Source organism: Scyliorhinus canicula, chromosome 1 (genome assembly GCF_902713615.1).
Source record: "Scyliorhinus canicula chromosome 1, sScyCan1.1, whole genome shotgun sequence".
Lineage (NCBI taxonomy): Eukaryota > Metazoa > Chordata > Chondrichthyes > Carcharhiniformes > Scyliorhinidae > Scyliorhinus > Scyliorhinus canicula.
Window position 1 is genome coordinate 23,824,301 of NC_052146.1, and position 20,872 is coordinate 23,845,172.

At 44.1% G+C, this 20,872-nt stretch overlaps 1 protein-coding gene across 6 annotated transcripts in view; it reads left to right on the forward strand.

The window, feature by feature from the left end:
• The window catches only part of mapkapk5 (MAPK activated protein kinase 5), a 114,594-nt gene extending 93,969 nt beyond the window's left edge, over positions 1-20,625 (forward strand). For 4 of the 6 annotated variants that reach the window (XM_038773618.1, XM_038773536.1, XM_038773447.1 and 1 more), the window contains 4 exons: positions 985-1,100; positions 1,806-1,910; positions 13,419-13,524; positions 20,430-20,614. In XM_038773618.1, the coding sequence (XP_038629546.1) occupies positions 985-1,100; positions 1,806-1,910; positions 13,419-13,524; positions 20,430-20,442 (340 nt within the window). In that variant the 3' untranslated portion in view covers positions 20,443-20,614. Of the gene's footprint in view, positions 1-984; positions 1,101-1,805; positions 1,911-13,418; positions 13,525-20,429 lie in introns of all 6 variants that reach the window. The other 2 variants (XM_038773849.1, XM_038773767.1) reach the window with 1 other exon arrangement.
• The last annotated feature ends 247 nt before the right edge of the window (positions 20,626-20,872 follow it).

Here is a 20,872-nt window from a genome sequence, read left to right on the forward strand (position 1 = left end):
TCGTATCTTATTGGCATTTTCAGCAGTGATCTGAATGGAAGAGTAAAATTCACTCCAGGCTTGTTGAATTCCTAGATAGTGCCGTCATTTCAGTTATTGACTTGGAACTTCATGATGTCACAGCACAGGAGAGGCCGCACAAAACGACAATCCTGGTTCTCCATCTGACTAGCGGTTTTAAAGCATAAAATAAGATCCAGGCAAGACTGAGATGCTAGTAAGTGTACAGAAAAAAAATGCTATGAATAGAAGTGTAGAGCCAGAAATAATTTGAGAGCTGGAGTTCTGGCTTTCTTTGACAAGTCTTATGCTACAAGTGAGGACTGGACTCGTAGAACTCATCGAGGAAGTCCTTGTTGGAATTCTGGTGGGATACAAGAGTATGTTTTGCTGCAGATGTGTTGATCAATGCATAGGATGTAATGAAGATTCAGCTGTTGTGTCACACCTGTGAAGAAGAATATTTGAACTGCAGATTTGAAATGAAATCTTATCAAGAGGAGGGATGTCCTTTTATCACATTTAGGATTATACAATGATTCAAGTGAAGACTGTTCCCCTTTAAGAAGATTTAAAAAAAATAACATTTCCCTAAATGTTCCCCATTGTTGTTTTTCTCATATGGCTGTTTGCCTCCAGATAGCCTCCTTCAGCCAGCAGGTGAGGCAGGCAATCCAGACGTCGGACTTCTCCAATGACCATCACCAGTGCCACAGCGCGATCGCCTGATAGATGGCACACTTGTAGTGGGGGCGAGATGGGTAATGTCAGTTTTCCCGTCGCTCTTCTCGTGTTTTTTTTTATTGCTTTTCATTTTTATTAATTCTTTCTACCTTTTCTTCCTTTTTTTGTTTTTTTGTTTTAAGAAAATAAGCCTGTTTAATGTTTTAGCCCACTAAATGTGTCTCAGATTTGGCTGGCTAATTGCGCCTGTTCATACAGGAACTTTCCCCCCCGCCATAATAGATTGTCATTTTCTTGCAGCACGAGGCCCAAGGACGGTGTCTATATTCATGATCCAGAGAGTGAGGCAGAGGATGCCAATGTGGCTCTAGAGAAACTGCGGGATGTCATTGCGCAGTGTATTTTACCACAAGCTGGTAAGGGCTCTAACATGAACTTGGGACAATTAAGAGAAATGGAGACTCTTATTCTAATATAAGAAAATCAAAATATAAAGCCATGGGAGAATGTATATGTATCTGCCAATTTATTTTGGTTATCTCTAGGTGGCTAGATGCTTCATACCACTATTAAACCAAATGTTGAGCTCATGATTGCAGCTACATTTGAGTGGAGGGCAAGCAATTCTTCCGCTTCTCTCCTGACCCACCTCCCCAAAGCACACTGCAATTTGGATAGGTGGTGTGATGTGAATTCCATTACTTCCCAGAAAAACCATGGTATTCATCTGTCTACATCGGTACATTGAGGTGGTTGAAGCTGCTTTTATATTGTGCAAGACATTTTCTACTGCTGTTGATTCTTAACAGTGGGGCCTTATGCGGCCAGCAGTACCCCCAAAGTAATCTTGCCAGATTTGCTGAGGCCAGCCGTCACTTACAAAAGAACCTCCTTGCTGTTTAAGCAATTTTGGTTTGCCATTCACTGCATCAGACTCACAAGTCTGGAACTGGTGTTACTCGCGGCCTTAAGAGTTGATCTGACAGAGGTTTATACAGCATCTGCACCTACCCTCGCAGCTGCAATGAAGAAATAACTTGGCAGAATAAGGATTGAAGCTAAGGTACGATGTGATATTGTCACATGTGGAGGTTCTATGTTGAAATTCCTTGTTTTGGTAGGAGAGAATGAAGATGAGAAGTTGAATGAAGTGATGCAGGAGGCTTGGAAGTATAATAAAGACTGTAAATTTCTTCGGGACATGCTGCAGAGCCTCAGCTGGAATGGTGAGAGAGCTGCCTTACAAATAGATTTTGTTTTTAACCAAGCCTGCACAAAGATCTGTCCTGGATCTCATTCAAGAGCATTTGTATCCATTGTGTTCCTGCATGTGGCGTGAGGTACAGGGGTTTTGTATAATTTTTTTAAAATATAATTTTTCTTGAAGAATTTTTAATTTTATACAAATAATGCAACAAACTGTACAGTACAGCAAGATCCTTTTCAAACAAATGCATGTAGGAGGAGAGATAAAGGAGGGAGGGGGGGTGGAATATCAGGATTACAGGATACATCTACAATTAGCCACAGAACTTAAGGGAAACCTTGTAGGAGTAAACTAGAGAAAGTGAAGCCCAGAACTTTAAGATAAGGGACCAAACTTTATGGAATGTATCCAAATTATCTCTTAAGTAAACAAATCAAAAATTCCATTGGAATACGTTTATGCCAATTCTAAATTGAAGGCTTATCACTAACCAGTGAACAAAGGATATTATTCCATGCTGCAAATGTTAGGATATTGTGCAGCCTTTTCCCAGTCACATTACTGAAGACCCAGCATCAAATCATAGAATCACTATGGTGCAGAAGGTGGTCTTTCAGCCCATGGAGTCTGCACTGACCCTCCGAAAGAGCATCCTACCTAGCACCCCCCCCAATCCCAGTAAACTCACCTAATCTTTTGGACACCAGGAGGCAATTTAGCATGTCCAATCCACCTAACCTGCACATTTTTGCACTGGGAGGAAACCGGGGTACCTGGAGGAAACCCATGCAGACACTGGGAGAAAGTATAAGCTCTACACAGACGGTCACCCGAGGTCGGAATTGAACGCAGGTCCCTGGCCCTGAGAGGCAGCAGTGTTGGCCATCGTACCACCCATTCTTCCTTGGCAAAGGATCAATTTCTCAAAGCCATATCAAAGATCTCTCTAGCTCTTTAAGAACATTAATCCAATAGGCTTTTACCTTGACACTGAACCAACAACAGTGCAGGTCCACCTTGCACTTCTGGTACAACGAGAATATGGTGAGGTCAAACCTAGCTTGGAGTAATGGAGGCAAGTTCACCTTGTACGACTGCTGAAAACCAGGGATAATGCAAATGCCCGGATAAGTAAACCCCAACGGGGATCATCTAAAGGGCAAACTTGAAGAAGGTGGGGGCCTACCCATTCACTTGCCATAGGGCATAGCCTCCAATTTCAGGAAGTAAATCTTATGACCCGAGAAAGGACTAAATCTAACTACTACATCAATAATAGCAGGAACAGCGACACTCAGCTTGGAAACAAACAGCAACACACCATCCGCAAAAAGCAAAATTTGATGTTGCCTATCTCCACTTGACAACCCACAAACCTGGGGTCACGTCTAATGGCCCCTGCCAAAGGTTCAATAGCTAGAGCAAGCAAAAGAGGAATTAAGGGGCATCCCTGCCTTGTCCCTCTTTGAAGATGAAAGTTTTCAGACCGTTCACCATTCGTATGGACTGCCACCGTTGTGTTTCTGTAGAGTACTTGAATCCACTTCAAAAAGTCGCCTTATTGAAATGTATAGAACAAATAATTCCATTCTACCCCATCAAAGACTCTTTCGGCATCCAGAGTGATCACTAACCCATCCAAAGCTCACTTTTGGAAGTCTTGAATAATATTCAGCAATCTCCTAACATATTATATGAGTTCCAACCCTTAATAAATCAAGTCTGACCACGCTAGATAATCACAGGAAGGATTTTCACCAGGCACATCGCCAGAACCTTGGGCAATACATTCAAATCAACATTCAATAAATCCAGTAAGACTAGCACTGCTCAGGATTCTTGCCCGGTTTCAGGATTAAGGAAATATTCGCCTCCCGAAGCAGCTGCACAAGCTGACCTACGCTAATGGAATAATTATACATATCAATTAATTGGTCGAATAAGTCTTTGAAGTCCTTGTAGAATTCACACCTAAAACCTTCAGGCCAGGGTACCTTACCAGGTTGAAGCTCTTTTATGGCAGAGACCACTTCCTCCTCAGAAATTGGAATATTTAGAGCCATTCTCAGATCCTCTGAGACAGAAGGAAGCTCAAGAGAAGAGAAGAAACGCTTCATAAGTAGCAGAGCTTCCTCAGCTTGATCCAACTGATACAAATTGGCATAAAAACTCTTAAAAGCCTCGTCGATATATTCTGCCTTAATCCTCATGTTTCCCTCAGAGCCCAACGCTGAACCAATCATCCTAGAGTCCGATTTCCTCCTAATAAGGGACACCAAATACCTACTCAGTTTATTTCCAAATTCATACAACTTCTGCTTAGCAAACCTCAGCTCCCCTTTGCATGCTGAGTCAACAGAGAATCCAGTGCCGCCCTAACTACACCAATTTCCTTCAGCTTCACGTGACAAGAATTGCTACCATACACCCCCACCAGGTCAGCTAGCTACCAACTGACGCTGCTGCACCAGCAGTCTCCATCTCTTCCTGGTCAAGAACAAAATGATCAAACCTCCAGTAGAGGCCTTGCATTTCTCCCACAGAAGTGAGGAGCTCACCGCTAACCGAATAAAAAACAAGCATCAAATTTGGTCTTCAAGTAAGAAACAAAATTATAGTCTTTAAATGAAGATGCATCAGATCCCCAGGACCTGGGTCATGGGTGGGCCCCCTTGAGAAGAAATTCTAAAAAGACTGGAGCATAGGCAGAGATCACAATATTACCTATGGTACAAGAGGCAACTGACTACAGGGTCATCTTTGGTACAAAGAAGTCAATCTTGGTGTGATAACAATGAAGGGCTGAAAATAAAAGTGAACTCTTTATCCTTGGAATGCAAAGTTCTCTACACATCTAGATAGTCCACCTCTTCACAAGCTATAGCCAACACCCTAATTTGCAGCACAGGAGGGTTCCTTGTAGTAGTGAGTATGTCAATCAGTGGGTGAAGTCACCATAGTTCCAGATGACCACAGGCTGCACAGTGAAGCAAGGGGAACAGCTGCTCCCTATCCACCCTGTCCATGCCCCTCATAATCTTGTACACCTCGACCAGGTCACCCCTCAGTCTTCTCTGCTCTAACAAAAACAACCCAAGCCTATCCAACCTCTCTTCATAACTTAAATGTTCCATCCTAGGCAACCTTCTGGTGAATCTTCTCTGCACCCCGTCCAGTGCAATTCCATCCTTCCCCTCATGCGGCAACCAGAATTGTACATTTCCTTAATTGTTCCTTTTTAATCAATTTTTGCCCCCATCTAACCCCTGTATTGCATGACCAGAAAGGGTAGGGTAGTAAAACACAGCATAGTTGGATCAATTGACAGTTTGAGAACGCTTTACAATCTTAATCTGCAGATACCATCCGTGGTAAAGGAGATGAGGCTGCTTGTAGAAGTTACAATTTGGGGATCTAAAGGAGGTGTGGTAGATCAACCTGTTGGATGACTACCCTTCTGATTCTTCCCTCCCATCCTGCAGGGAAGCGATTAATCCCTGGTCCCCCTCTCTGTGGCCACACAGTGGGATCAGTAATCTGTGGAAAATCATGGACATGAACTCATGTCCAACCTTGTATTTGCATAGCATCCTCATAACAGAAAAACTGCTAAGTCCATTGCAAAAGAGAGGGAGAGAATAAGTTCGATAGATTTGGGATAACAGGAGTGTAATCCAAGTCAAGTTGCAAGAAATAGGAGCGGCATTGCCAGCAGGGATGCATTCTCTGATATAATAATAATCTTTATTGTCACAAGTAAGCTTACATTAACACTGCAATGAAGTTACTGTGAAAATCCCTGAGTCACTACACTCCGGCGCCTGTTTGGGTACACAGAAGGAGAATTCAGAATGTCCAATTCTAACACGCACTTTTTCGGGACTTGTGGGAGGAAACTGGTGCAGCCGGAGGAAACCCACACAGACACGGGGAGAACGTGCAGACTCTGCACAGACAGTGGCCCAAGCAGGAATTGAATTCGGGACCCTGGAGCTGTGAAGCAACAGTGCTAACCACTGTGCTACTGTGCTGCCCCTATGTATTACCTTTATACACATGTATACAATTTAATAAAACAGTCTCTCAGGTGGACATCTATTCCGTTTGGGTTGAATTCCAAGTTCTGGAGCCTGGCTACTCGCAACTTTGGAAGTGTCCTTGTCTCCTTCAGTATATGAATCTTCCTGGGAAGTTACTTCAGTGTCTTGTCACTATAGGAAAGTCCTCAGAAGTTGAATCTGAACTTGACTCTGTATTTAGACCGGGATTCTCCATTGTGAGTCCACCTCGCTACTGCTGCTCACAAGGACAGATAATTTGGTGCTCAGCCAAATCTCCCATTCACTGCAGCGAGACTGGAGAATCCTGTCCTTAGTTTCTGTCCAAAATATCACTGTCTAGAATTTCCAAATGTAGAACTTCTGAAGTCTTGGTGATTTCACTTTGTGAAGCTAGTAGCTGATCAGCATGATGTCGCCAAACTCTTATCACCCATCTATACGGTGTATGAAATGGGACCTGTCTTTGTTAGGATCATAGGTATCCATTTCTCATTGGTGGTGTAGCTTCTAGTAGCACTCGCTCTCCCTGGTTGAATACTCACTTTTTAGAGTTTTGCTTGTTCCTGAAGCAGTTTGTGCTTGTTGCTGTTTGGCAATCTCCGAAGTAGCAGGTGCAGTTAAAAAATCAAATTGTGTTTTTTCAATTTCCTTTTGAACAAGAGCAAAGCTGGTGATCTCCATGTTGTTGCGTGTACGGTTTTCCAGTTACACATTAGGAATTTGTTCATCTTGCCAATGGCCCCTGGTCCTTCAACACTTGAGAGAATGTTTCAAAGATTGGCCAAAATGTTTTGCCAATCCATTTGTTACAGGTTGATAAGGAGCTGACTTGCTGTGGTCTATACTGTTTCCCTTCAAGTAGTCCTCAAACTCGTTCAAAGTGAATTGAGTGCCATTCTCACTTACAATCTTCTCCAGTGTTCCAAACCTTAGGAATATTTTGTCTCGTTTCACAATGGTCTGTCTGCTCAGTCATTGTTTTTTGTTAAATTTAGAGTACCCAATTAAGGGGCAATTTAGTGTGGCCAATCCACCTACCCTGTACATCTTTTTGGGTTGTGGGCGTGAAACCCATGCAGACACGGGGAGAATGTGCAAACTCCACACGGACAGTGACCCAGGGCCGGGATTCGAACCCGGGTCCTCAGCGCCGTAGTCTCAGTGCTAACCACTGTGCCACCGCGCTGCCCTTGCTCAGTCATTGTTAACTTTGTGATGGTGACTTCTGGTTATTTAGATTGTGCACTAACAATCACCAGGAACATGCGACCGTTCTATTCTATTCCAATCACTTGACCAGCATAATCCACGTGTATTCTCTGCCACGACTGTGTTGACCGTTCCCATGGATGTAATGGTTGTAGTAGTGGAGTGTTCCTTAGTTTTGCACAGGATTGACATTACCCAACTTTCTCTTCCATTTGAACATCTGACCCTGGCCACCGAAAATAACTTGTGTGCTAGTTCCTTCATTCTCACCACATCCGGATATTCCTCATGTAGGTGGTCAAGGACTTTACTATGCAAGCACGGAAGAATAATCACATGGATTCTCCATAATAAATCTCCATTCTGCACTGTCAACTCAAGTTGTTGTATGATGTAGGGCGTGAGGTCTGGACTTTTCCAATGAACGTCTGACGGCATTCTTTCATGGACCAAGTCCATCACCTTCCCCATGACTGGATCAGTTCTTGTGTATCTCTGAACTTGAGATGACATCACATGTGCATTATCCACAAGCAAGAAATACAAAATGTTAATGAAATATTCTTCAGATTCATGTTTGACTTGTCATGACAATCCAAACAAAGCAGCAGCATTTGCACGCTGCTCTGACTTATGGTATTGGATATTGTACAATATCAAAAGACCATTTTGTGGCTAACAAAGAAATATAACAAAGAAAACTGGCCTAACCTGCACATCTTTTGGGTTGTGGGGGTGAAACCCATGCGGACATGGGGAGAATTACAAACTCCACATGGATACAAACGAAGATTCTTGATACCGGGACTTGTACATATACATATATAATGTCGGGCGAAGTACAGCTACCAATGATGAAGGTTTAAAACATTTTTGACTACAACCGTGAGTAAAAAAAATGACAGTTCGGGAATCTTGTTTGCCATTGAAGGGGCTAGATTCTAGGCCACAGAGACTGTGCATGTGGCGAAGCTAAATGGGCTGCAGATAAATGGGATTCAGAAGTCTTCCGGCTCTGTACAAGCCACTACCACTACTTGGAGAGGAGTTGAATCACAGGCAGGCTGCGAAAAAGTAATTCTAGCAGCTGGTGGATTAAGGGGATCACTTGTGCCACACTTTTGAAAGGATCAGAAGGCGGCCGGGGGGGGGGGGGGGGGGGGGGGGGGGGGGGGGGGGGGGGGGGGGGGGGGGGTGGGGGGGGGGGGGCCCTAGGAGCCGGGATCCGAAATGGCAGGAAAAACAGGCACCATGGATGCATTTGATGAAGACTCAGGTTGAGAACTCGTATAACGAAAGATTCCAATTATACCTCAGAGCAAATCAAACACTGGAGGACTTAAAGGTCACAACATTTCTCAGTTTGGTTGGGTGCAAAACGTTTATACTGCTACAAAATTTAGTTCACCCAGCAAACCAGGAGATAAGTCCTACATCGAGCTAACAAAATTTCAGAATGGCATTTCTCTCCTAGACCATCATTGATTGTTGAACGGTTCGGTTCCACCACCAGAGTCAGGAAGAAGGTGAAAGCATTTTACAATTTGTGCGACTTTAAGAAGATTAGCAAAACATTGCGAGTTTGGTGGAACACTTGATACTCTTTGTGACAGGCTGGTTCATGGACTCCCCTGTATAGCTATTTAGGGGAAGCAGCTTTACTGCAAATGATTTAAAGCTGCTGTGGGGGTTGCCACTTTTGTGGAGCTAGCAATGCAAGAAGCTTTATAGACAGAGGCTGAAGCAAAGATTCACAAAATGGATACCGCAAGGAACAAGGCTGCAAGAGTCCAGCCATGTCACTGATGTATGCAGATTGGACACTCGGCTGGAGAGGAACAAATACATGCAAGAACTTGGGTGGGAAAAAGGCCATATTGCTAAAGCATGTTGGGTTCAGAAAACCTTTTCAACGTCATGAAGGTGCAAGAATAAAAAACACATCTAAACAGAATAGTTGTGTCCATAAATTAGTTAGCCACAAAGAGAAAAGGTACAGAGGTGCTAGACTCTGGAATCTTTGAAACATGGCAAAAGATTTATTAAGAGGTGATGCTCATACAATCTAAAATGGAGAACTGCAAAGCCCGCTCTGCGCATCATGTGTTGCTTTACCAGCAGGGATGTATTCTCTGATACATAACTGAGAGAAACAGAATGAACATTTCGGATATAAATGACCTTTTACTGAACTGCTCTGTAGAAGGGTCATTTGGATCTGAAACATTAACTCTGTTTCTCTCCACAGATTCTGCCAGTCCTGCTGAGTTTATCCAGCATTTTCTTATTATTTCAACTTTTGTTGCACGGTAGCACAGTGGTTAACACTATTGCTTCACAGCGCCTGTGACCCATGTTCGATTCTCAGCTTCGATCACTTTCTGTGCGGAGTCTGCTCGTTCTCCCTGTGTCTGCGTGCGTTTCCTCCGGGTGCTCCAGTTTCCTCCCACAAGTCCTGAAAGACGTGCTATTGGGTGAATTGGACATTCTGAATTCTCCCTGTGTACCCGAACAGGCGCCGGAGTGTGGTGTCTAGGGGATTTTCACAGTAACTTCATTGCAGTGTTAATGTAGGCCTACTTGTGACAATAATAAAGATTATTATTATTTTTAGCCGCGAACGTTAAATGTTCTGTGGTAAATGAGAGTAAAGAAAAGGGGGTGCATAGAAGACTAGAATTGGAGAATCAAACAGGTACAGAATGTAAGACTGGAGGAGATTACAGAACTGGCTTGTGTTGAAGCCAGGTGGGATTTATAGGTGAGCATTTTAAAATTGATGCTTAAATGAAGAGAGAGAGAGCAAGTGGAGGCAGGTGTGAACAAGGGTTAATATGAAGAGGGCATAATACAGGACAGAATATGGGCAATATTTTTTTAAAAGCTTGAAGTGCTCAGCGGGTTACAGCATCTTAGATTGTTTGTCCAGTGACAGAAACGTGAAATGTAACTGTTTCTCTCCCAAGATATCACGGACCGCTTATTTCTGGCATTTTCTGTTTATATTTGCATTTTCAGCACCCAATGTATTTTGCTTTTGTACAGGATCTGGATAGCTGACTTGAAAAAAATGAATTTTCTGGAGGCTGGGAAGCCAGCACTGATGACATTGTAGAAATCATGTTTGGGGTTGACAGCCGCAGGGTTAAGGGTTTCAGTGGAGGAGAGGGCGAGCAAGAGATGGTCATGAGCAATGTTGCAGAGATGGAATAAGTGAACTTGGTGACGGGTATATTTTGGGATTTGAGGCTGAGCTCTGGGTCCAACAGGACACCAAAGTTCTTCTGGGTGAGCCTGAGCACATGGCCAAGAGGAGCTTTGTGGGATTTAAGTTTACATATGAAAAGGAAATTGACATGTGATTTGGATTGCTTGTTCATGCCAGCCTGAATCCGCTTTGCAACCCTGGACAAAGTTGACAAGTTGTGGATGAGCTTCCCCACTGACTCACTCGGTAAGTATGCTGCTCCGGGGACTGAACCATACTGACAGAGAAGCTCTCAGGTTCAAACCTTAGCCTGTGATAAGTTAACTGATTTCAACTGGGATAGCAGTGTGAGCTACCACAGTCATTTTCAATATCATTGAGGAGTGAGGGGTAGAATCAGGAAGGAAAAAACATCAGTCGACCTCAGCCAGCACTGCCACATGGGTGTCCTTGTTCATCAATGACTGAAAGCTCAAAGCACGTATGCAGACAGTTAAGGAGGCAAATGGTATGTTGGCCTTCATTGCAAGAGGACCTATTCCTGGGATGGCAGAATTGTCGTTCGGATAGAAATTGGGTTGACTAGGCCTATATCCACTGGACATTAGAAGAATAAGGGAATCTGATTGAAACACAAAATTCTGATAGTGCTGGACAGATTGGATGCAGGGATGATGTTTCCTCTGGGTCAGAGTCTCCGAATACGGGGTAGGCCCTTTAGAGGGTTGTGAACCTGTGGAATTCTGAGTTACAGAAGGCTGTGGAGACCAAGTCGCAGAACAAATTTAAAAAGGAAATATATTTCTAGATTCTAAAGGTGTCAAGGGATATGGGGAGAGCAGAGGTGCATGATGGTGAGAAGGAGGATCAGCCTTGATGATATTGAATGGCAGAGGGGTGGCACAGTGGTTAGCACTTGCCCCGGGTTACTGTCCGTGTGGAGTTTGCACATTCTACCCATGTTTGCGTGGGTCTCACCCCACGGCCCAAAGATGTGCAGGGTAGGTGGATTGGCCATGTTAAATTGTCCCCTAATTGGGGAATAGATGCTTTCTACTGGCAATTACAAAACTTTTAACCTTCTTAAACAATGACTTTCCAAGGCAACATGTGAAATTAAAAGAATCCAGCTGGATTTAATTGTGCTGCATGGTAGGGCAGAGCATATCGAATAAAACCGGACCAGGAAAAGACCATGAGGCCCACTGAGCCTGCTCCGCTATTTAATATGACCATGGCTGAACTTGGGCTTTAACTCCAACATCCACTCATCTCCCCCCACCCCCGCCCCCCCCCCCCCCCCCCCCCCCCCCCCCAATATTTATTGATTCCTGAAAGTCTATCTCAGCCTTGAACGTATTCAATTATGGTGCATTCACAAACCATCTGGGGTAGAGAATTCCAAAGGTTCACAACACTTAAAACAAATGAATTACTACTCCTCTGAGTCCTAAATGATTGGCCTGGTATCTTGAACCTGTGCTCCCTTATTCTAGATTCCCCAGCCAATGGAAACAATCTCTCCATATGTACCCTGTCAAGCCACTTCATAATCTTGAATGTTTCAATGAGATCCTCTCTCATTCCTCTAAACTCCAAAGAACATAAACCCGATCCACGTTCATCAGAGCCCAACAATCTCCTCTCCGTGACCAAACTAGTGAATCTTCCCTACACCGTCTTCAATCTATGTGTATCCTTCCTTAAATATGGAAACACAATTACACACCTGGGGCGAAATTCTCCGACCCCCAACAGGGTCGGAGAATCGCCTGGGGCTGCCTAAAATCCCGCCCCCGCCGTGGCAGAGATTCTCCGCCACCCGGGATGTGGCGGCGGCGGAATCTCGCCACTCCGATCGGAGAGGCCCCTGCGGTGATTCTCCGGCCCAAATGGGCCGAAGTCCCGCCGCTGGGAGGCCTCTCCCGCCGCCGAGGTTTAAACCACCTCTGGAACGGCAGGCTCAGCGGCACGAGCAGGCCCCCGGGGTCCTGGGGGGGCAGGGGGCGATCGAACTCCGGGGGGTGCCCCCACAGTGGCCTGGCCCTGCGATCGGGGCCCCCCGCTCAGACTCCAGGGCCAGTGCCCTGGCTGCACTATTTTCCCTCCGGCAGCCGCCACGGCCTCCGCCATGGCGGAAAGCGAAGGAAGAGAACCCCACATCGCGCATGCGCCAGCAGTGACGTCAGCGGCCAGCTGCCGGACTGACGTCACTGCCGGCGCATGCACCGGACCGGCGAAAGCCTTTCGGCCAGCCCCGCTGACGGGGGCGCCGGTTTTTTTTGCGCCGGTCTTCTGGTGCCAACCGCTCCGGCGCGGGCTGGCCCCCAAAGGTGGGGAGAATTCCCCTACCTTTGGGGAGGCCCGACCCCTGAGTGGTTGGTGCCACTCCCCTACTCCGGGACCCTCCGTCACGCCGGGTAGGGGAGAATGCCGCCCCTGATTCTAGATATAGTCTGACCAATTGTAGCAAGGATTCTTTATTCCTGTACTCCAATCCCCATGCAAGTAAACTCATTTGCTTTCTGAATTGCTCGCTGCACCTGCATGCTAACTTTGTGTTCCTTGTGCCAGTACACCCAAGTCTGTCCGAACATCAACATTTACAAGTTTCATGCCTTTTATTAAAAAAAAATTCCACTGTTCTATTCTTACAACCTATTGTTTTCACGCTGCTGGCATAGATTAATTTCACACCCCCATAATCTTGTGCCTCTGTTTTCAGCGTGACCAACTAGGCTGACATGAATGCATGGGCTTGAACATGCACAAACTGAAGAACTATACAGTGAAATTGGTTAAGAGTAGGATTTGGCACAGCAGTGGCGTAGTGGTAATGTTACTGGACTAGTAATCCAGGGGCCCCGACTAATGATCAGGGGACATGAGTTCAAATCCCATTATTACATTTAAATTCAATTAATTAAGACATTGAGAATTAAATTCTCAGCTGAACTGTCATAAAACTCAACTGGCTCACTAATATACTCGAGGGAAGAAAATCTGCCATCAAAACAAGATGAGATGTCTGTTTCCTTTGTTCTTTCAGGGGATATGGGCATTACTGGCGAGACCAGCATTTGTTGCCCATTGAGAGGGCAGTTAAGAGTTAACCACATTATTGTGGGTCTGGAGTCACATGTAGTCCGGAGCAGGTAAGGCTGGAAGATTTCCTTCTGGGACTTCAGGACGACATTAACTGGCAGAATGGGCAAATATGGCAGATGGAATTAAATATAGAAAAGTGTGACATGATACATTTTTGGAAGAATGAGAAGAGACAATACAGATAAATAATACAATTTTAAAGGAAGTGCAGTAACAGAGACTGGGGTGCTGCACTCAAATCTTTGAATGTGGCAGGACAGTTTATAAAGCAGCGAATCAAATATATTCGATCCTAGGCTTTATTAATAGTCGCATAGAATACAAAAGTCAATAAATAGTTAATCCTACATAAAACACTAATTTGGTCCCAGCTGGAATAGTATGATAAATTCTGGGCATCGCACTTTAGGAAAGACTGGGAGGATACAGAAGAGATTGATTAGACTGGTTTCACAGATGAGAGATTACAGTTATGTGGATAGACTGGAAATCGGGACTTATTCTCCTTGAGCAGAAAAAGCTATGAGGAAATTTGATGTGTTTAAAGTCAGGAAGGGTTTAGATAGCTATTAAAATAAAATGATTTCAGTGGCTGAAGGTCGCTAACCAAAGGGCGTGGGTATAATATGATTGGCAAAACAAAAATCAGAAGCGACATGAGGGACAGCTTTACTGTGCAACAAGGAATTAGAATACACTGCCTGCAAGCATGGTGGAGGTAGGTCCAATAGTAGCTTTCAAAAAGAAAATTGAAGAAAAAAATTTCCAGGCGGCACAATGGTTAACACTGTTACACCACTGTGCCGAGGACTCGGGTTTAATCACAGCCCTGGGTCACTGTCTGTGTGGAGTTTGCACATTCTCCCTGTGTTTGCGTGGATTTTGCCCCCACAACCCAAAGATGTGTAGGCTCGGTGGATTGGCCACGCTAAATTGCCCCTCAATTAGAACAAAAAATGAATTGGATACTTTAAATTTATTTTTAAAGAGCAGCACGGTGGCGCAGAGGATTAGCCCTGCTACCTCACGGCGCCAAGGTCCCAGGTTCGATCCCGGCTCTGGGTCACTGTCCGCCTGGAGTTTGCACATTCTCCCTGTTTTTGCGTGGATTTTGCCCCCACAACCCAAAGATGTGCAGGCTCGGTGGATTGGCCACTCTAAATTGCCCCTTAATTGGAAAAATGAATTGGGTACTCTAAATTTAAAAAAAATATATATATTTTTTTTAATTTTTAAAGAACAATTGCAGGAAGAAATGAAAAAGGCTGGGAGGGTCGAACTAACTACATTGCTCTTCAAAAGAGCTGACATAGACTCGATGGGTTGAATGGAGTCTTTTGCTAACCCTAGGTTTTATAAATTGGGGCATAGAAAGGGTTTTTCAAAGAGCGAGTCATGGACCGGGTGTTGAGGGTCGCGGAGCAATCTGTTGTGCTGTTCCAGCAGTGATCCTCATAGCGGGAGAAGTACCTGACGGCCGCTAGAGGATTTTAACTTGAGGATGGCGGCCGCTGCCAAATATTAAATGAGGCCGTGTGCTGTTTTCTGGCCAGAAGCGGCAGCAATGAGCAGGTCACATGCCCTACACATACACTCGATTTCAAGCACACTATATGCTTGCTTTTGGCGCCAAATGATGAGAAGATCAGCTTCCATTTTTGAGCTACTGGCATGCAAGGCAAGACGACTGTGAAGATAAATTGTTTTCATACAAGTAAGAGACAGCCAAAGTCACAAATGGGCAGTGTACCTACTGAACCGGATCTCACAACAGAATCTGCTGGAGAGAGCTGCTTAGCAGAATACAGGACAGAGCAGTGCCAGTGTTTAGCTCTGTACAGAGCACCAGGACTTCGGGTTAACAGCCTACAAAAAAGAAACTTAACTCTGGAACAAAGCATAAAGATGATTTCTTGAGGTATGGTTTTGTCAATTAAGAAGAAAGAACAAAGAAAAATTACAGCACAGGAACAGGCCCTTAGGCCCTCCAAGCCTGCGCCGATCCAGATCCTCTATCTAAAACTGTCATCTATTTTCTAAGGATCTGTATCCCTCTGCTCCCTGCCCATTCATGTATCTGTCTAGATACATCATAAATTATGCTATCGTGCTCGCCTCTACCACCTTCGCCGGCAATGCGTTCCAGGCACCCACCACCCTCCACGCTTATCTCCCTTAAACTTTCCCCTCTCACCTTGAACTCGTGACCCCTAGTAATTGAGTCCCCCACTCTGGGGTAAAAAGCTTCTTGCTATCCACCCTGTCTCTACCTCTCATGATTTTGTAGACCTCAGTGAGGTTCCCCCTCAACCTTTCATCTTTCTAATGAAAATAATCCTAATCCACTCAACCTCTCTTCATAGCTAGCGCCCTCCATACCAGGCAACATCCTGGTGAACCTCCTCTGCATCTTCTCCAAAGCATCCACATCCTTTTGGTAATGTGGCGACCAGATCTGTACGCAGTATTCCAAATGTGGCCGAACCAAAGTCTTGTACAACTGTAACATGACCTGCCAACTCTTGTACTCAATACCCCTTCCGATGAAGTAAAGCATGCCGTATGCCTTCTTGACCACTCTTATCGACCTGCGCAGCCACCTTCAGGGTACAATGGACCTGAACACCCAGATCTCTGTGTACATCAATTTTCCCCAGGGCTTTTTCATTTACCGTATAGTTCGCTCTTGAATTGGATCTTCCAAAATGCATCACCTCGCATTTGCCCGGATTAAACTCCATCTGCCATTTCTCCACCCAACTCTCCAATCTATCTATATTCTCTGACAGTCCCTTTCACTATCTGCTACTCCCCCAATCTTAGTATACTCATCTGTACCAGCCTCTCCGAACAGGTGCCGGAATGTGGCGACTGGGGGCTTTTCACAGTAACTTCATTTGAAGCCTGCTTGTGACAATAAGCGATTTTCATTTTCATTTCATTTCATCTTCAAACTTGCTAATCAGACCACCTATACCTTCCTCCAGATCATTTATGTATATCACAAGCAACAGTGGTCCCAGCATGGATCCCTGTGGAACACCACTGGTCACAGTTATCCATTTTGAGAAACTCCCTTCCACTACTACTCTCTGTGTCCTGTTGCCCAGTCAGTTCTTTATCCATCTAGCTAGTACACCCTGGACCCCATGAGACTTCACTTTCTCCACCAGCCTACCATGGGGAACCTTATCAAATGCCTTATTGAAGTCCATGTATATGACATCTACAGCCCTTCCCTCATCAATCAACTTTGTCACTTCCCTGAAAGAATTCTATTAAGTTGGTAAGACATGACTTTCCCTGCACAAAACCATGTTGCCTATCACTGATAAGCCCATTTTCTTCCAAATGGGAATAAATCCTATCCCTCAGTATCTTCTCCAGCAAATTCCCATTTGTGCCAATGCAAATGAGGGTGCTAAGCCCATGTGTGTTATATGCAGGGAAGTACTAGCAAATGAGAGGCGAAGTTTCAGATTTTGAAAGAGGAGTGGTGGGTGAAAAATTCCTTTTGAGGTTGAGATCCCAGAGTCAGTTATTTAACTTACTGCCAACTCCAAATTATAAGACTACGCTGCCGTGCCTTACCTGAGATGCTACATTGAGAACACGGCAAAAGCACACAAGGCTGTCAGCATTCTGGAGCAGCATCTCCCAGGAGTGTCGGTGCTGAGTAAAATGAACATTTTGGTGCTATTGCCTTTCACAATGACCTACATGTGTGAGGATGGATTTTCTGTTTTCACAAAGATGCAGACGGTGCAAAGGAACTGGCTAACGTCTGCACCTGATATGCGCATTGCCCTCTCCTCCAGTGAGATTGTCAGGACCAAGCAGGCTCCCTTTTTTCATTAAAGGTAAGTGAATATGGCATGGATCCCGAAGATCAGCCAGTTGGCAAAAGTGGGTCCCGGGGAAAAAAAGAGTTGAAAAACATTAACGTAGACTCTAAGAGCAAAGAGGTAATACTGAACCTATTTAAATTGTTGGTTAGGTGCAGTTTGAATACTATGTTCAGTTTTTGTATCTTATAATGGAGATGGTGCAGAATAATTTATTAAGATGATTGTGATGACTGGAGCTTTTTTCATTAGAGCAGAAAAAGCTAAGAGGCATGGGTTTAAGATCAGCAAAAGATCAAATGGTTGTTGGGGGCATGGAATGCCCCAAAAGAAAATGATGGAAACAGATTCACTATCACTTTTAGAAAAGTAATAAATATTTGGGGGAAATTAAAAAGATATGAAGAAAGGGCCGGTAAATAGGCCTTCTGTATCACATCCTCGCACACGCAATGAGAGGTGATTTCATCAAAATGTACATAATTTTCAAGTGGAGCTTGAGAGAGCAGATACTGAGACTTGTTTCCCCAGGATGTGGAGTCATAATTAGGGGTGAGGGGAGCACGGTGGCACAATGGTTAGCACTGCTGTCTTACAGCGCTGAGGACCCGGGTTCGATCTCGGCCCCAGGTCACTGTGTATGGAGTTTGAACATTCTCCCCGTGTTTGCTTGGGTCTCTTCCCCCCCCCCCCCCCCCCCCCCCCCCCCCAACAGCCCAAAGATGTGCTGGGGAGGTGAATTGGCCACGCTAAATTGTCCCTTAATTGGAAAAATTAAAAGGATAAGAGGTTGATCATTTAAGACTGAGGTGAGGTCACAGTTCTTCACTCGGAAGGCTGTGAATCCTTTGAAATTCTCTACCCTAGAGCCGTGTTTTTCAAACTCTTTTCCCGGATCCGTGATGGCCAACCTTCACAACCCACCATTTGTGCTTACCTTCAATGCAGTAGGTAAGCCTGCTTGCTCCTCACGATCTCTCTTTTGTCATTCAATGTTACATTTCTGCTAAGGACTTCAGCTGACGGAGTGGGCTAAAGTAGGGAAGCGGGGCGGCGGGGGGTTGGTATCAGGGGTGTTGGAGGGTTGTGGTTGCATATTGAGTTGATGTGTTCTTCTGATATATTTTGTGTATATTAAATGCCTTGAATAAAAATATATATTTTTAAAAAGAACTTCAGCTGACAATTTAAATTCTCAATGCATCTTTTGAAAAAGAAATCCAGAAGTTTGTTCTCTAACTCGCCACATTTAGCCTTCAAATGCCTTTGAAGTTTTGAGGGTTTTTAACCTTCATTTGCCAGTAATTCCCTTCAGAAGGGCACATGGGCGTTGCCTTCTGATTTGCATTAGCAAAATTAACAAAGCCAAGTCTTAACAAATCATCTTTATAATGCTTTGTTCCTGATTTCAGTTTCTTCTTGATGAATCGTTTGTCAGAGGCCCTGGCAACAGCTCACACCAGCACTGTTTTGTCTTGCCATGGACTCTCCTGTGAACCTCTCTCCAGCAGATTCAGTTGTAAGATCCTGGCCTGTTTGTGTCTCTGGCCCTCTCTTCCTTATTACAAAATTACCCATCTTCAGTTGCTCTCACAGTCCTGTTCCTTGCTTGCTGGCAGCTACAAAATGGAGGAATCTCTCCTCTGACTTTTGTGCCCAAAACATGAACCTACAGGATGTGTGGCATCAGTGTACATGCCAAGCGCATGACCTGCTCTGCAACCGTTTCTGGTGGGAACGCTCCAGCGTTCTCATTTAAAGGCCTGTCACGGATGGCATTCTGAAAAGCTGTTCACAGCTGCTGGCCGCTTCTCCTGCGATCGGTAACACTGTGACCAATCGCTCTGTGACCTGCCCGCGACCCTGAGTTTGAAAAACCCTCAGTCATAGACTCTCGAAAAACAAGCAATTTTGGGAAGTGGCGTTGAGGTCAAATATCATTGTGTAGCAGAGCAGGCTCAAGGAGCCATATGCTCCTGATCTTATTTCTTAAGTTGTCTTCTTTGCCATATGTAGGAGTTGATATCAAAATTTGCTGAAGAAACCAAACTCGGGAACCTAGTAAACGGAAAGGATTTGAGTGGATGAATAATGAAAGTGTTTTCAATTGTTTTTGTTTCAAATTGGTATTGCGAGGTTAATCTTTTAGGATTAGCATTAGGAATGTGAAGAGGCGGTTAAAATATTTTAGTTTTTATTGAAGTTGTCATCTAAAATATACTGTGCATTGTTGCAAGTGGCTATTGGAGCCAAGAAAGCCCTATTTGATTCGATAAATACAATCCTTTTATGGTGAGTGATGCTGGAAAGGCAGCTTTGACAGTCCCACCACTTAGGCTGTCAACACTTATCATGGGCAGCTGCCTATTTTAGGCAAATAGTACTAATCATTTACCAGTGTCATTGAAGTCAAATTACAAAGGCACCACTTATTAAGCATCCTTGCTATTTCAGGTCATTCTATATAATCTTCAACAAATTTGCACATCATTAACCCGCTGTATTTACTAATTTATGCATATAAAGCACTAATTGCATTCATATCCTTGAACTACTTCAGTCTTGGTAATTGAATTTGAATAATTCAAATAGTTGCTCTATATCAACACATTTCTCTGTATGAGAGCTGATGTTGGATATGTTGGTTTTGATTCTGTGCCTTTCAATTAAAACCAACACTTCTCTCTTACACCCCAGCTGCCTGGAAGTGTGGAGCAGCAGCCCTGGTGAAGATTCTCCAGTCGATGTTTCCTCCATAGGTTGCGTTTCTAGGTGCAGCGAGTTTCCCTTTGAGATCTACAACAGTTACATGTTTTGCTTAAACTATATTTAAATAACCTGACTGAAAATAAAATGACAAAAACAGGATGCTGATGATTTCAAAGAAATTAATGAATCAAACTCCTGCTCTCGCATTGAATAAATCTGCTATCTGATATATATTCTTCTGAAGAGACAAAACATCCACAAATCTCCAGGGTGATCCTTTCACTTGTGGTCTCAATAATAACAGGTCACCTGGTAATGCAGCAGCAGCTAACGAGCAGGACCCCCAGCTCCCTTCACAGATTTTGTGTGTTTAACAAAACATTTCTCTGTCTTTTCAGGGCGACGGTTTAATGATAAAGTTGATCGTCTGAAACTTGCAGAAATGGTCAAACAGGTCATCGAAGAACAAACAAACTCACAGGATTCCTAACATTAGTGCCTGCTGTTTTTACACTGTACCAGGAGTATTCTTTGATAAATGTAAAAAAAAAAGTTTTTATTTAAATAAAAGATAAAAAAAAACGAAATGAAAAAGATTTCAGGAAGGTTTTTTGAACTTCTAATGTTCTCAATACTGCTACTTGCACCGTGCTGAACAGAACATGGTTTCAATGGGTCAGAGGGGAATTTCCCACATTATTTTCCTTCAAATTGTCCTGCGTTTCTATTTTATTTCCTCTCCGGAAGATCATATGGTTTTGGTGGGATGAAAATGTGTCTGTGTGTATTTGTGTGTATATATCACATATGACCTGGGTTTGATCTGGGTCACTCTGTGTGG